Raw genomic sequence first — 14,543 nt, forward strand, 5'->3', positions numbered from 1 at the left:
AAGATCGGAAGAGTCCTCAGGCGTGCATCTATCAAGACCTATTTCAAGCCCCTGAGGAAGATTTCTCAGTTCCTGAGACCCGTGAAATGTAACATCCCCTTACAGGATGCAGGAGTTTACAAGCTTGAGTGTGAGTGCAGTCTCTCTTATATTGGACAAACGAAGCTAAGTATTTGTACCCATGTCAAAGAACATATAGCTGATGTCAAACACCGTCGCGTAAACAAGTCTGCAGTCTGCGAGCATGTCATGGATAAACTTACACATTCAATGAAGTTTGACAAACCCCAGGTCCTTGCAAAAGAAGTCCGTTATCTACCCAGGATGCTGCGAGAGGCCATTGAAATTAAAAAACATCCTAATTTCAACAGGGAAGATGGTTTCTCCGCACCACCAGTTTGGGATCCAGTATTTCCTCTGATGAAAAATCCCAAACACACATAAGACTCCAGTACTAATTAATGTTTTAATTTATTCTAATTTCTATAATTAACTAATAATAAATTGAACTTAATAAAAATTCAGTCAATAAAATAATTTGTAAAATGTAATGTACCGTAAATTGGAATGTTTTCTTTGTAAAATAAAAAATAAGGTATTTAATTAATAACTTTTGTAACTGCAGTGAAAAAACAGGGTGGTTTGCATTAATGTTAGACACAACTGGTTGAAGACTGTACCACCTCAGTCAACCGTGACCATGCGACCTGTAAAGGGCCCGAAACGTCGGTTTGTTTGAAAAAACAAATATACGCGATTTAAATCCGGAAAAATAGTTTCATTTCCTATGTGTAACAATCGCGAAAACCTAAGAACTCGATTTGCATATTTGGTTTACATTGTTACCTATTGTTATGGATTGTTTACCTTACAATAAGGTCGACTTTTGAACACATTTTAGAGAGTTTTCAATAATAACATTTAATATCTTTGTTACAAAACTCATTCTTATCAATTTAGAAACGTCGTATAAATCTTTAGCACTTGTTTTATTTTTATCATATTTCTTTATCACCATAATTGATTATTTATCGCATCGACGTACAATGAGCTGTTTTTGTTTTAAATTCAATTCATTGTTTTTGTCGATAAATATGATTTATCGTTTCAATGTTCAAGGAGTTTTTGGAGCTGTTTTTGTAACAAAGAAATAATATGGCTGGAGAGGGAGCGAAGAATGCCATGGCTAGACCACTACCCTACACACGTGGCAACAACGGCTAAGATGCTATTAGCACCGTTGCGCACACGCATCATGAATGAGGCAGCCCTCTTGCGCATAATGGCATAATAAAATCTACTATACAATGTCCGAATTTTGAAATGACAAATCCCAAAAAAAAACTTCATTATTCAATTTATTACAATTGTATATTCAAATTATTATTTGCACATCTAGTTACAAATTCTTATCATTAGAATGGACCCGTATAAAGCATTATATCATTTATACAACCCGTGTTTTCACAAATAAATGGATTATGTCATTGACTTACAATTATATGGAGGTCGGGTCCGCGCTAAAAAGTATCCGCACTTGTAAGGCGCAAAAATCGTATACAGAGCGCCAAACTCCGCTTTAGTCTTCATTTGTTCTAATGACAGCGCGATACTGCGATGACATTACAATTTAAATTTCGAATAGGTTGACTTGGGGCATTTTTTTCGTGGTTTTTGTATTAGACCCGTCGTCCACTTATTTGTAAGTCAATGGATTATGTACAATAATAGGACAAGCAATAAAGTTTCAAATGAGTTGCAATGCGTAATATTTACGGGACGCTTTATTTTTATATGCTTCTAGATTTCTATTATTAAACTTAAGTATGTAATGTATACGCATTCGGATGAACAATTTGACCACAAAGTAAAGGGGGAAACATGTGCATGGTCGTGATTTATACACCACTGATCTCAGCAACCCAAATAATTTATTAAAAATTTGGTTTCCAGCAAACGAACGGAAATTCTGCGTAAATTGGACTTCTAGCTCATTACAATATATTATGAATTTAGCAGGAGGTGGTACCGAGGAACCAACACGCAAGGCGCCGAACGCGCTTTCGCGCGAGTACAAATTACTTATTGGTCTGGCAGTGTAACTTGTCGCATAGTTAATTATCTCTAGACATTTGTGTCGGTCTAGGCACCGCCGCCAAATATAGCCACAAATGTACAGATAGCTATTGTGGTCAGGGATATCAAACTTTGTTGAAAGGGTCCGTGGAGTACGGGTCGTGAATATGGATTCACTTTGTGTAAAATCACCAAATTGCTTTAAGATATTGTCAAAGTCGTTAGCGCAATTCCTTTCGCTACATAATTTCAATATTTGCCACAAGAAACACTTCCGGAATGCTCGTTCAAACTGACCACACTTTGGTTGCCTGCAGTTCCCACCAGCTTGACGTATTACGTTGAAAAAAGTATCTAGACAGTCATTATTCAGTCTACCTGTTAGCAAATAGACTCCATCAATTTGCGATTCTTTCATCAAATCATGATATAACTGGATAAAGGCGTTGATTGTAACAGAAAATGCTTCGATGAATGTCATTGAGGTCGTCACATCTTTGCCGGTAGTTTTCTGCTTCACTTTAAGATTACTTAGCAAATTTTGCGCTTTGAGCAACAAATTGCGCTGCAGTTCGTTATCTCTATACGGCTGGCTGTATGGTTTTGGGGAGAAAAGTGTGCTGGAATTTAACAAGTCGATAAGTTTGTCCATTGTGTCGATAAACTCAACAGTGCCATCGCGTGGGTTTAAGCTACCTGCTTTAGTGTAAGTTTCCACAGCTGTCTTGACAGAATTGCTGAAGACTTCTATAGCTAGTCGCAGTTTTCGTTCTTGGAATTTTTTCGGCGATACATGTGCGTCCGTCAATTTAGGAGCACACGGAATACTCTTTTGCTTGTCTAACTGGTAACATTTATATATATCGTCCCAGCTAGCGGTTTTACCGCTAAATTCGAAATTATATTTCATCAAATTATTCCTAACGTTTTTTATAATACGCGGAACATCGTGAATGTAATATATTTTTTTCCCGTCTATTTCAAAATAGGGATTGTCTTTGGATACTCCTCTAGATAAACATGATTCTTGGTCAGAGACAACAGCCCTTATTTTAAAGCCCAATACTAACAATTGTTTAATTGTATTTACTATCCATTTATCAAATGACTCGTCGATTTCATTGGTTGTGGTAAGAGCGTATCCGACTAATTGTCTCCAGTCGCCAAATATTCCTTTCAGCATAATTGTTAAAGCATAGCCAGCTGCATATGGACTTTGAATACCATCAATTTCGTGTAAACCATTTATTTTATCCTTGTGTGTGTTATAAAAAAGAGAACGTTTCAAGCTCATTACGTCCATACAAAATATACATTCCCTGTCAAAAGGCGATAAACGTTTGATGACTTGAGACAAAACTCCCCAGATATAGTGACTTATTTTGGTGCCTACAGGTATAGGCAAGGTCGTCAAAGTACGTTTTGGAGGCAAACACAAGGTTTTGGATAAAAACTTATACGCATATGGACTTGAGCAATAAATATTTAAACAAAATAATTTAAACTCCTTGGTGTATCGATTATTTTTCGAAGGATGTTTCAAATTGGCCTGTACTTTGGCAATTGTACTTAGGCTAGGCGATAAGAACTTGTCACAGCCTTGCAAGAACTGTTTACGGGTGACTCTCATTGAATTTTCTGTCAACTTCAACTTCTTCGCAGAACGTTCAGCTTGTTCTCGAAGCCTCTTTCTTAGAAAGGAATCTGTCATTTCCTGTGTAATCTGCGATGTTCGAGCAGGACTGGATCCCACAGCAGATGCGCCCATTGTTTTAGCGTCTATCTCACGTTGAACACCTACGCTATGCAAATCTATTGTAATTTCTAATACTGGAACTTCAGTTTGTGTGCTCACGGAATACATTGAAGCAGATGGTATGTTTAAAGTGGGAATGGCAGTGCTTTTCAGTTTCCTTTTCATATACATCCATTTTTCAAAGTGCAGGCTACATACGTACATGCTATACAATTGATCAACGCTTTTATTTTTTAAGTCGGGTCTTCGACACGCGTCAATCCATAACTGGTTCCTGGAAAGGAAAATATGCAATAAATAAACACATGAAATATAATAGGATAATAGCGGACTTTATTACACAGACTATCGTGCGTGATTTAGCGCGCGTGTAAAGACGTAGGCCTTTGTAACCCATCTAAAGAGCTATCTACAAAATAAAGCCTTTTATTCACTAAAAGAATGCTTTTTAGAAAATGTTAAAGTGTGTCAAATAGCCAGACATAAGTGTAACACGAATGAGACCTAAATGTAAAAGGAATTACTAACATTTATTGTTCATATTGCCTAAAATTCTGTTTAGTTTTTTGTTATTAATCATTCTTAATTTTATTTAAATAATGTAGAGTTTTCTTATTAAATTATGTCTAATTTTATTTTAATAATGCATATGTTTTAGTAAAGTAAGGACATAGTGCCCTCAGAATGCTGCAGTGCCCCCACGGGGTGTTACACGTCAAGTACAATTAGCTTAAGAACACCTGTTATATAACCAAGTAACTTGCAAATAAAGAATATGAATATGACGTTGGAAGGAAAAGGGAAAGACCGCGCGATCACGCTCATCAGTCACGCGCGCCTTTTACACGGACGCTGTTCTGTTGTAGTAAAAACTAGAGACGAAACGGATATCCGGTAACTATCCGGTATCCGGCCTATTTTTACTATCCGGCCGGATTCCGGATAGTGGAACAATATCCGGCCGGACATCGGTTGCTTAAAACTCACACACAACAGCAACTCCAGGATCGTTGACAATCTGTTTATTACTTGTAACTGAAGTTAGATAACGTTATCTGTAAATTTAGTACTAAAATTTCAATAAGGCAAATTATGGTGGAGAAGATCAGTTTTTATGCATTAAGCGGTAAAACTTGGTTATATTTATTTTCATAAATATAAAAATAAGACCGGCTTCCGAGGACAGTTTTTCACCATAAACTACTTGTTATTGCTAGATGATCAAATGCAAAGATCGCGATCACGATCGATTTGAACTGTGTTCAAATACAATGTGTACCTACAACAATGAAATGTGTAAGTAGATAAATTTTTTTTGGAAATCTGGTATCAAGACTTAGAATTAGTTAGATCACAAATAAATTAAAAATCAAATTGAAACAAAATAATCACGGGCCCATCAAGTGTTACGGTACAAGATATAACAACTAGAAATTTTAATATAGCCAAAGAATGATGCAATTGCTTTTTTTTCCTCTACACCGCGAGAAATTTGCATTCGGCACAACAAACACACATGTGAAAGTGCAATCATTCACTAATCAACATTGACTTACAATTATATGGACGTCGGGTCCGCGCTAAAAAGTGTCCGAACTTATAGGGCGTTAAAATCGCATACAGAGCGTCATTCACGCTTTAGTCTTCGTTTGTTCGACTGACAGCGAAACACGCGCAATTAGACAGTACTGCGATGACATTACAATTGAAATTCAACGTTTTAGCTTTTTCATATTCCTTTACATGTCACTACGTTTAAATAGGTTGACTTGGGACATTTTTTCGTGGTTTTTGTATTAGACCCGTCGTTCATTTATTTGTAAGTCAATGCTAATCAATCAATCACGGCAATGCGCACTGTAAGCCGGTCGCAACATGTTTACGGCAATGGGTCAAATATCCGGTATCCGGCCAAATTACTATCCGTTTCATCTCTAATAAAAACGAACAAGGGCAATCGCACGCAAACGTTAAGGCCTCTTCACACTCGCGCGCGATTCACGATGCGGATCGCGGCAAGAACTGCACAGTTCCACCCAGAGATTCGCGCCTGGATCACTCACAGTATAGTTCGCGCACTTGACGAAGATGGACGCCGCATCCATGCATTATGAGTTTTGAATTTATTTTTAAAATCCTTCATTTTGATATCAGCACGAAAACAATCCAAAAATGTCAGTTCTAGTTCATTTGTCCAATCCACGGCCATTTAAAGCACATTTAAAATACAAACCAAACGTCCGCGGCACACGAATGTGGCACCTTGTCGCGATCACGTTCGAACTTTGTCTCGCGACCCCTTTTTCGCGAGACAAAATACCGATAGCAATCGGGAACAAGGCGCGAAGTCGCGAAGAATATGCGAATCGGATCCACACTCATGCTTCGCGGGTAGTTTTCGCGGCTTCGCGCGGAATCGCGTGCTAGTGTGGAGAAGCCTTTAGCTTAAAAAAATTTAATCAGGTAATTGCATACGATTGCGCGTGCAAGCTTTACGCGCGTACGCACCTTATCACGCGCGATAGAGTGAGTGTGTAACCCTATATTTTGTTTTTTTCGAGACTACCCCTGGAAATCCCAAAAAAAACATTCACACACATATTGTATAACATTAGAGAGACCTTATCATTTAATTACTAAATTACCTAGACATCCCTCGCTATAATAAACTTAACCTTCCACGGCACTAAATATTCATCGCCAATACAAATTGAAAATTGGAGAACCATTGCCTGCTCGTTCACGATCTTATAGCATCTTATTATATTAATATAATAAATCTGTATTATATATTAATTGATAAATATGAATTTACTCTACCCTAAATAAATGAGGTAAACAATCATCCTAGTACTACGTTCCATCTTTCGGAATACGAAATAACTCGTCTCTTTATACCATTTACATGAAAATAAACAGCCGTACAATAATGATATATCGATGCCAGAAGTATCAATTAACGTAAGGGACATTTTGTCGAAAATGAGCTACATGTATCATAGGATTCGGAATTTCCCGCTCTATCGATTGGTATTATTAAAATTTTAAAAAACCACTGGTTTAAAATATAGCATGTCCCTTAGGCTGAACTCACACTGGCGCAGAGTCGAAGCGTCCCACGAGTCATGTTTTTCGCCTATAGCATATTCATCTCTATTTTCCCATTGTTAAGGTACAAATTGCAGTCGAGCGGACACGCGGGTCGTCTAGCGTTGTAGTTGAAAATTAGTAACGTAAGCCACAATTAAACATCTTTTTTTTAATACAAAGGACATGCTATATTTTAAACCAATTCCTAAATTTTCGTTTATAGCATGAAAGAAGAGAAAATTCTAAGAAACTTTGCTCTAGACACAATAAAAATTGGAGCAGACAGTAAAAATAGACAGATTAAAAAAAATCGTTTTTTGGGTCTCCTGAAAAACCGTGGTTTGTCCCTTTTGATATAATTGATACTTTTGGTATCTATACGTACAGTAATGTCTCGTAATAAATAAAAAGCAATATCCATTTTGGACTCGTAATTCTGAATTATAGCTTTTTTATAAAAAAAAGACCTCAAAAATTTACTGGGATTATATCTATTTGCCAAGTTTTATTGAAAATAGTGCGCGAAACCGGATTCATCCCCTACTTTACCACCCTTAAGGGCGGAATATTTTTTTCAAATTTAAATGGGACCAACACTGAGGTTACCCTCTTTCCAACAAAAAAAGAATCATCAAAATCGGTTCAGAAGTGCCGGAGTAATGGTGTAACATAAATACAAAAAAAACAGTCTTGTTCTAAGGTTCTAAGGTTTTCTTTTGTAACTGACACCATTATCTTATGGGCTATGGCCTGAAATAAATGGTTTATTATTATTATTATTATTAAATTTAAGAATCTCCTTCTTTTCTGTTGAAAAGTTTGACGTTGGTTAAATAGGTCAGCATTCCGTATTATATCTAGATCTGCTGATCGATAGCATGGAAGTAGTTTTTGCATGTAAGTTAATATGAAATATAAGTAAGTAGTCAGTTTCTTTTCTTCTAACATTATTCAAATATTGACCAAGAGCTAAAATTATTTTCTAAATTCTGACAAATATGCATGACAATAGATGGCATTGTGTGTTACAAACTTATTTATAAATTAACGCTTGCTAAAATGGGTCGATGACTGTAAATCATAAACAAAATAAAACAAAGCCAGCAGTATCAATTAAAATCTGTGCAATAAGCGCCATCTAGTTGATTTGTTTGTTATCACTAGGAATTAGAGTAGCTGCAAAAAATTTAGTTCCGTCAATTTGGTACTGATCGCAACATATGATGTACCAATTGCATAATATAATATGGTTACTACGTAACCTGATATTCAAATGACAATAAAACCATCATACATCTTAAAAAACTTCATCACTTCATTACAATCGCATGCAAGAAGATGTAACTTTAAAACTATACGAAGATAACGGCACCAACCAACATAGATATTATGTGGGTAGGCACTTGTTAAAATATTATAGAACAAACTTACCTCGCGTCCCGGGGAAACCTGTGAAATCTTAAAGCCCCGTTGGTTTTCGGTGACGAATAACAACCGTATACGGAACAGTTTACGTGTGACATATTAAGAGTATATTTTAAAAGACACGCACACGTCGGCCCTCAACGCTCGATCCAGCAACATGAGCGTGTTTGCAGGACGCGGCCCGCGCCACCCGACTCCCCCCCTCCAGTACCCCACCGTTGCTATGCGCCAATACAATCGTTGTGTAACTGTACCAACTGAACTCACATTTCCAAGCAATACGCAGTCAGTGACCTACAAAGCACGTCACGTTGCTTCAATATACGTTCTTGACAGCCGTCTTCACAAATACGTTTCTATTAAAAAAGAGATTCCGGTTGACTGAGGTTTAAAACTAAAGTGGAACAAAACCTTTATAATATATAAAGATTTTTTTTATTAAACAGCGTCTGCGTTGGATGATGAAAACCGTTGATGCTATCTAATTTGAAATAAAAGATATTTATTTACAAAGAGCAACTTCCTTGCTCATTCTTCTCAGGGGAATCTGCCTTACGAATGAGAACTAGAGTTTAATCAATATTATGTATTAACTGTGAAATAAAGATAGATTTGATTTCCCTTTAAAGCTTCAATAACTCGCACAAGAGCTGTACTCGGCACTGGGACGTGTATATGTTGATATAATATAAAATACAAAACGGGAATAATAATAAATTCTCGTTCCCGCAGCCCGGCTTCCATTTATAGCAACAATCAATAACGCAAGCGAGGTTGCCGTTCCGTGCACGCTGGGTTGTTTGCGACGAGTTTTAACCGACCATGAAAACAGGAGGTTCTTTATAGTGCTTTCTTAATGATAATTTTAATCGTAGGTATGGTATACTTACTTATTTGAAGAGAGTTTTTTTACGTACCTAAATCATTCGACAAAGTTTTATAAGAGATATATGGTGATATATTTTAGTGACAGTTTTTGTGAAAGTGCAGGGAAGCACTGCCACCTTACCTATTTCTGCCGCCAAGCAGTAATGTATATAAAAACTGCAATTAAACAACTTATTGTATAAACCAAATGATATCAAAGATGCAGCTTCATAATGTGACTTGTAATGTATTGCAAATGGAATGCTACGTACTGTTTATTATATATGACTGACTTGTAACGTATAACATTGTTACTAATAGATAATTTCATTACATATCAATGGGCAGGGTGTGTAATACCTGCAGCGCGCGACGTAGTCGTCCCAAGTTGCTATCATAAAAAACCTTACTAATTTATTTCGAAAAAATGTATGACGAAAATGATAGAAAGAAATCAACCGGTGTTTTAACGTCGTAAATGATTTTTTACATGAAGCAAATTGAAACATATACTTTACAAATCAATTGGTATAGAAATAGGCATAGAATTTCATATGAAGCTAACTATTTGTATTTGAAAGTAAGTAAAAATCATTTTATAAATGTATATATCGTTAAATTGACATCTCAAGATTGTTTACATTCTGTTAAGCACCTAAACAAGCGGACTATAGAAAAAACATTTGACTACCATTAAAATAGATTATTTACCTTTTTTTCATGCATTAAGTAAATTTAGGAAGTTTTTATAGATAACAGAACATTACAGTTTGTTTAAAAAATTGTAAAAACTTTTATTGAAATACACCCGGGCAGCACCTGCGATTACCGTAAAAATTAAATTCACAGGGCTATTTCGAAATGCTTTTTGTCTGCCTACAACTTTTCCTTATAGAAGTATCACCAACGTATTGTCACAAAAATATTTACATACATTGAACATTTTATATTGTATCAACGTAATAACCTATTTAAGGAACCTACTGCCCATAAAGGGTTAATCAATTGGAATCTCTGAAAACTTCCGCAATAGATATCAATTAATGTACCTATTGAATATTCCGAAAAGTCATATAACAGGGAAAATAATTGCATTATTTCCGTTAATAATAACTATAACAAACAATAATAGTTAATAACACACCTGTTAATAACGTTATGCGCTGATAACAAAATGTGGAATCACTTAGAATTGTTTTGTTAGTATACCGTTTGAGGACTCAAATGCAAGTTGTAGTCCGCCGAAGGTTCATCAATAAAGCATAAATCATATATAAAAGGATATACCTGTCCCTTTCGTTGCAATCATTTCTTCTATAGTCGGTGTAACGTCGTCATGACGTTTGTGCAGGTGGGAACGCAAGTTCCCTATTGTAGCCTTGTAACTATACGTGTTTCCACACAAATTACAGCTAGCATACCCCTTTTCGCCAGTTTTTGTGAAAAAGGACCAAATAAAATCCCTGGTCTTCGCATCGCTAAGTGTTTGTAACAGGTTCATATCCGCCACTTCGACCTCGTCACTATGTTTACAATGTAAATGCGATTTTAAAATATCAGTTGTTTTACAATTCAATATGTCGTTACACAGATTGCATTTTGCTGTTTTCTCTTCGCCGTCGTCGTCAAGTTTCTCGAAAAAATCCCACACTGTCGCGACGTCTTCTTCACTCATATTTAGTTTTGAATATAACGTGCCGAATTTTTATATTTTAACGAAATATAACGAACTTCATTAGTCAATAAGTTATTTATAACGATTCACTACAACAATAACGCGTTGCAACACAACAAGGGGTTATGTTACAGACAATATGGCGACAGCGTTACCGTTGTCGTTTCGCAAATATATTGTAATTTCGACTCTTAGCGACATCTGTTCAAGATAGGTTAGAACTTACGTTCAAGGTAGTTGGTTATTAAGCAAGCAGTATCATGCATTTTCGCGAGATGGCGCTCGAACGGCAGCCACCTAATTTCGTAGACTGCGTGCATAGCGAAAAATATAATCGACAATAAATGCAATAAATAGCATTTTATTTGTGTCCTTGCGTCGTCATCCGCAAAAGCGGCAGACTTTTTAGTTTCAGAAATTAGAACTTGTGCTGCCTCCGGTTGGTTAAATGCTATATGCTATAGGTATACGCGCATCGGTTGCTTACGGACGCGGTCGGTTTGCAGAGAGCAGGGGGTCTATTCTTGGTGTCCGTCCGACATCTTGTATACATTATTTATTATTTACTTATTACATAATTTACATTAATAGCAGTAGAGGTCCTTGTGAAAGAGTTCATCCAGGGAAGTACTGCCTCCGTACCTAAGTATCTAAGTAATATGAGCATTACTGCGTTCTGGTGTTGAACGGTAAGGGCGCATGTTGAAATACCAGGCATATGGGACTTGTCAACTTGTCTCAGGGTCACAGGTGCAGTGGCAGTGCCCCTCAGATCTTTGCGATTTAAAGCTCTGAGTGGCACTGTAACTGGTATGGACAGGCGCGTCGTTTACCACAAGGCACGATTCCGTGGCGATAATTGTGGTGGCTCCCTAAATTAAGAGGTAGAATTGCATTATTTCCGTTAACAACAAACAACAGTGTAATAATAACGTTATGGGCTTATAACGAAATGTCGAACCACTAAAACTTGTGCTCTATATTTAAAAAAAACCGTTTCAAGCTCTGTATTTTCGTTCTCAGTCTGACATCCTATTAATACTCGACCAAATCAAAAAAACGTAAGATGCGAATCTTCATACTTGACAATTGACATTGTCTTTTTGGTCCAGTATTACTTATTTGACGGAAATTGGTTTGGACGGATCTTGATTAAAGAATGAGAGTGACGAGAGTAGAGTCCTGGGTCCTAAAGCAAGTTGTTAGTTCACAAAAGATTGAATACAGAATATTTCATGCATGAATACATACCTTTTGTTTCAATAATTTCTTCTATAACCGGTGCGACCTCGCTATGACGTTTTTGTAGATGGGCGCGCAAGTTCCCTATTGTAGTCTTGTAAGAACACGATTTTCCGCAAACATTACAATTAGCATACCCAGGTGCATCAGTTTTTGTGAAATATGACCAAATAAAATCCCTAGTCTTTGCTTCATTACGGGCTTCTCTCGTTTTTATTTGTGGCACTTCGACCACATCACTATGTTTACTGTGTAAATGCCATTTTAAATTATAAATTTTGTTACAATTATATATTTTGCTACACAGTTTGCATAACGCTGTTTTCCGTGGACCGTCGTTGCAAAGTTTCTTAAAAAAATCCCACACTGAAGCGGTGTCGTCATCACTCACGTATAGTTTTGAATGTAACGTCTTAGATTTTAGCATTTTAACGGAATCCAACGAGCGCTGAGTTATTTATAATGATTTATAATAAAAATAACGCTTAAGCAACGAGAGGTTATGTTATGGACAATATGGCGACAGCGTTGCTACGTTTCGTAATTTACCATATGTTCGACTCGTAGCGACATCTGTCCGCGGTAGGTTACAACCTTATTCAAGGTAGTTGGCATACGCAAGCAGTATCATGCATTTTCACGAGATGGCGTTATTTATTTTTTTGTAGTCATTATCAAATAAAAGATCCTCATGACGTGCTCATGACGCCTGGCTGTCTGTTATGTCGTTATGTCCGTACAGGGAGTGCAAGGGTATTCTTAGCTTTCATCTTTAAATTTTATAACTCCTATTTAAGCAAAAATTGTTTCAAAAGTTCACAATACTAAAACAGGTCTTCACAATTCGTTTTCAAGACAGTCACAAAAAAACAACCCCTGTAGTTAATCTTGTACCCTGTCAGCCCCACAAACTTATAAATGCCATTGGCAAAATGGGTCACATTGACGGTTAAAAGGTAAAAAGGGGCTAATTTCGGCTGTTCCATTGCAAAATCTAGTAAGGGACAAAATTTTCTGAAAATTATTTTTTAATACATATTACTCCCATAACATATAGTAATCTACAATTTATCAGAGATTTCGAAACCTTAAAACTTATTCAAAACGTAGCAATTATTTGAAACTTTTTAGGTTTTAAAATAGTTAATCTAGGTAATTAGTGAATAGTGGAAGTCTATTGACGCTGAAATTATTTGTTGTTTTATTAATTTATACAGTAAAAAAAATCTAAATTTATTCTATAGCTATAGCTTTTTGGCTACATTTTTGGTCATGGATTCTATGTATCTGCCGAAGTTCAATTGGACGACAGGTCCATTCCAAGTAGCTGGAGACGGCTATCGGTGTAGATATATCACGAAAAGTCGGAGTTCGGTCGAAGGGATTAATATGGGGCAGCCGAATTGTCTTTTCTTTTATAGTATTTTGTTTGTGTACTTAAACTTACGGCACTTACATTGCCTACACAAAAACCCACAAAGTTAATACCTATTTATATATAAATCACTCTTCTTATTTAAGAGCTCTTGTCTAATACATTTCAACAATCCCAAAAAACACAGGTTGAAAAATTTAATAAACCTAAACTGAAATGCAGAAGTAACGAAACGTCAACGTCACTGTCAAATGATCAAACACAACTTAATCTTTGGCAAAATCGTCGCGCAAAACGACGGAGCCATAGACATAAAAGTTGAAGTTGAAGTTGAAGTGATAAACATATCGAACAAAACTTTAGATTGTGCTTTAGATCAGTCTGCTTATTCAGTTTTTCAAAAGGGTTTGAATTTCGCTGTGACTCCTCGTTGTGTTCCATTCGAAGAAATTATCTGTAACGTTGAGGATTGTCTAGTTAAAAACAACATGAGAAAGGAAGATTTGGAGGCAATACGCCAAGACGTTTTGTCAATATTGCGTTCAAATAAACAGCCCAGACCGAATCTTACTCGAGATGAATACAACGCGCTGAAGACCTTCCGCGAAGATCCTGAATTAGTCATCCTCCGCGCAGATAAAGGTAAGGCGACGGTGGTCATGAATACGTCATATTATAACAGCAAAATAACTGACTTACTATCGGATGAAAGCACGTATAGGAAGATGAAGAAAGACCCTGCCACCAAGATATTAAAAACAACAACTAAGTTAATAGATGAGCACTCCGATACGCTGAAACTTGATGTAAGTGAGTTTGTGCCCTGCTACGTAAAACTTCCAAAACTGTATGGGTTACCAAAAATACCCAAAGCTGACAACCCACTCTGTCCCATAGTCAGCTTGATTAACACACCAACCTACAAACTGGCTCAACACATGGCAAAGGTACTGTCACCATTGAGAGGGAACACTTCTACACATGTCAAGGATTCATACCATTTCATCAGTGGAATCAAACATCTACGGTTAACTGAT

At 36.6% G+C, this 14,543-nt stretch overlaps 2 protein-coding genes across 2 annotated transcripts; both read right to left on the bottom strand.

The window, feature by feature from the left end:
* Positions 1-1,636: 1,636 nt before the first annotated feature.
* LOC113227305 lies at positions 1,637-2,908 on the bottom strand. Its single transcript, XM_026460191.1, has one exon. The coding sequence runs from the start codon at positions 2,726-2,728 to the stop codon at positions 1,748-1,750; it is 981 nt and encodes a 326-aa protein (XP_026315976.1). The 5' UTR covers positions 2,729-2,908; the 3' UTR covers positions 1,637-1,747.
* On the bottom strand, positions 2,886-8,495 carry LOC113227310. Its single transcript, XM_026460198.1, has 3 exons — positions 8,354-8,495; positions 3,016-4,106; positions 2,886-2,920 (listed from the first exon to the last, which is right to left on the bottom strand). Exons 1-3 carry the CDS (start codon positions 8,443-8,445, stop codon positions 2,886-2,888), a joined length of 1,218 nt encoding a protein of 405 aa, XP_026315983.1. The 5' UTR covers positions 8,446-8,495.
* Between the last annotated feature and the right edge of the window lie 6,048 nt (positions 8,496-14,543).

This window comes from Hyposmocoma kahamanoa, unplaced genomic scaffold (genome assembly GCF_003589595.1).
Source record: "Hyposmocoma kahamanoa isolate Upper Pololo Valley unplaced genomic scaffold, ASM358959v1 209, whole genome shotgun sequence".
In the NCBI taxonomy this organism is placed as follows: domain Eukaryota; kingdom Metazoa; phylum Arthropoda; class Insecta; order Lepidoptera; family Cosmopterigidae; genus Hyposmocoma; species Hyposmocoma kahamanoa.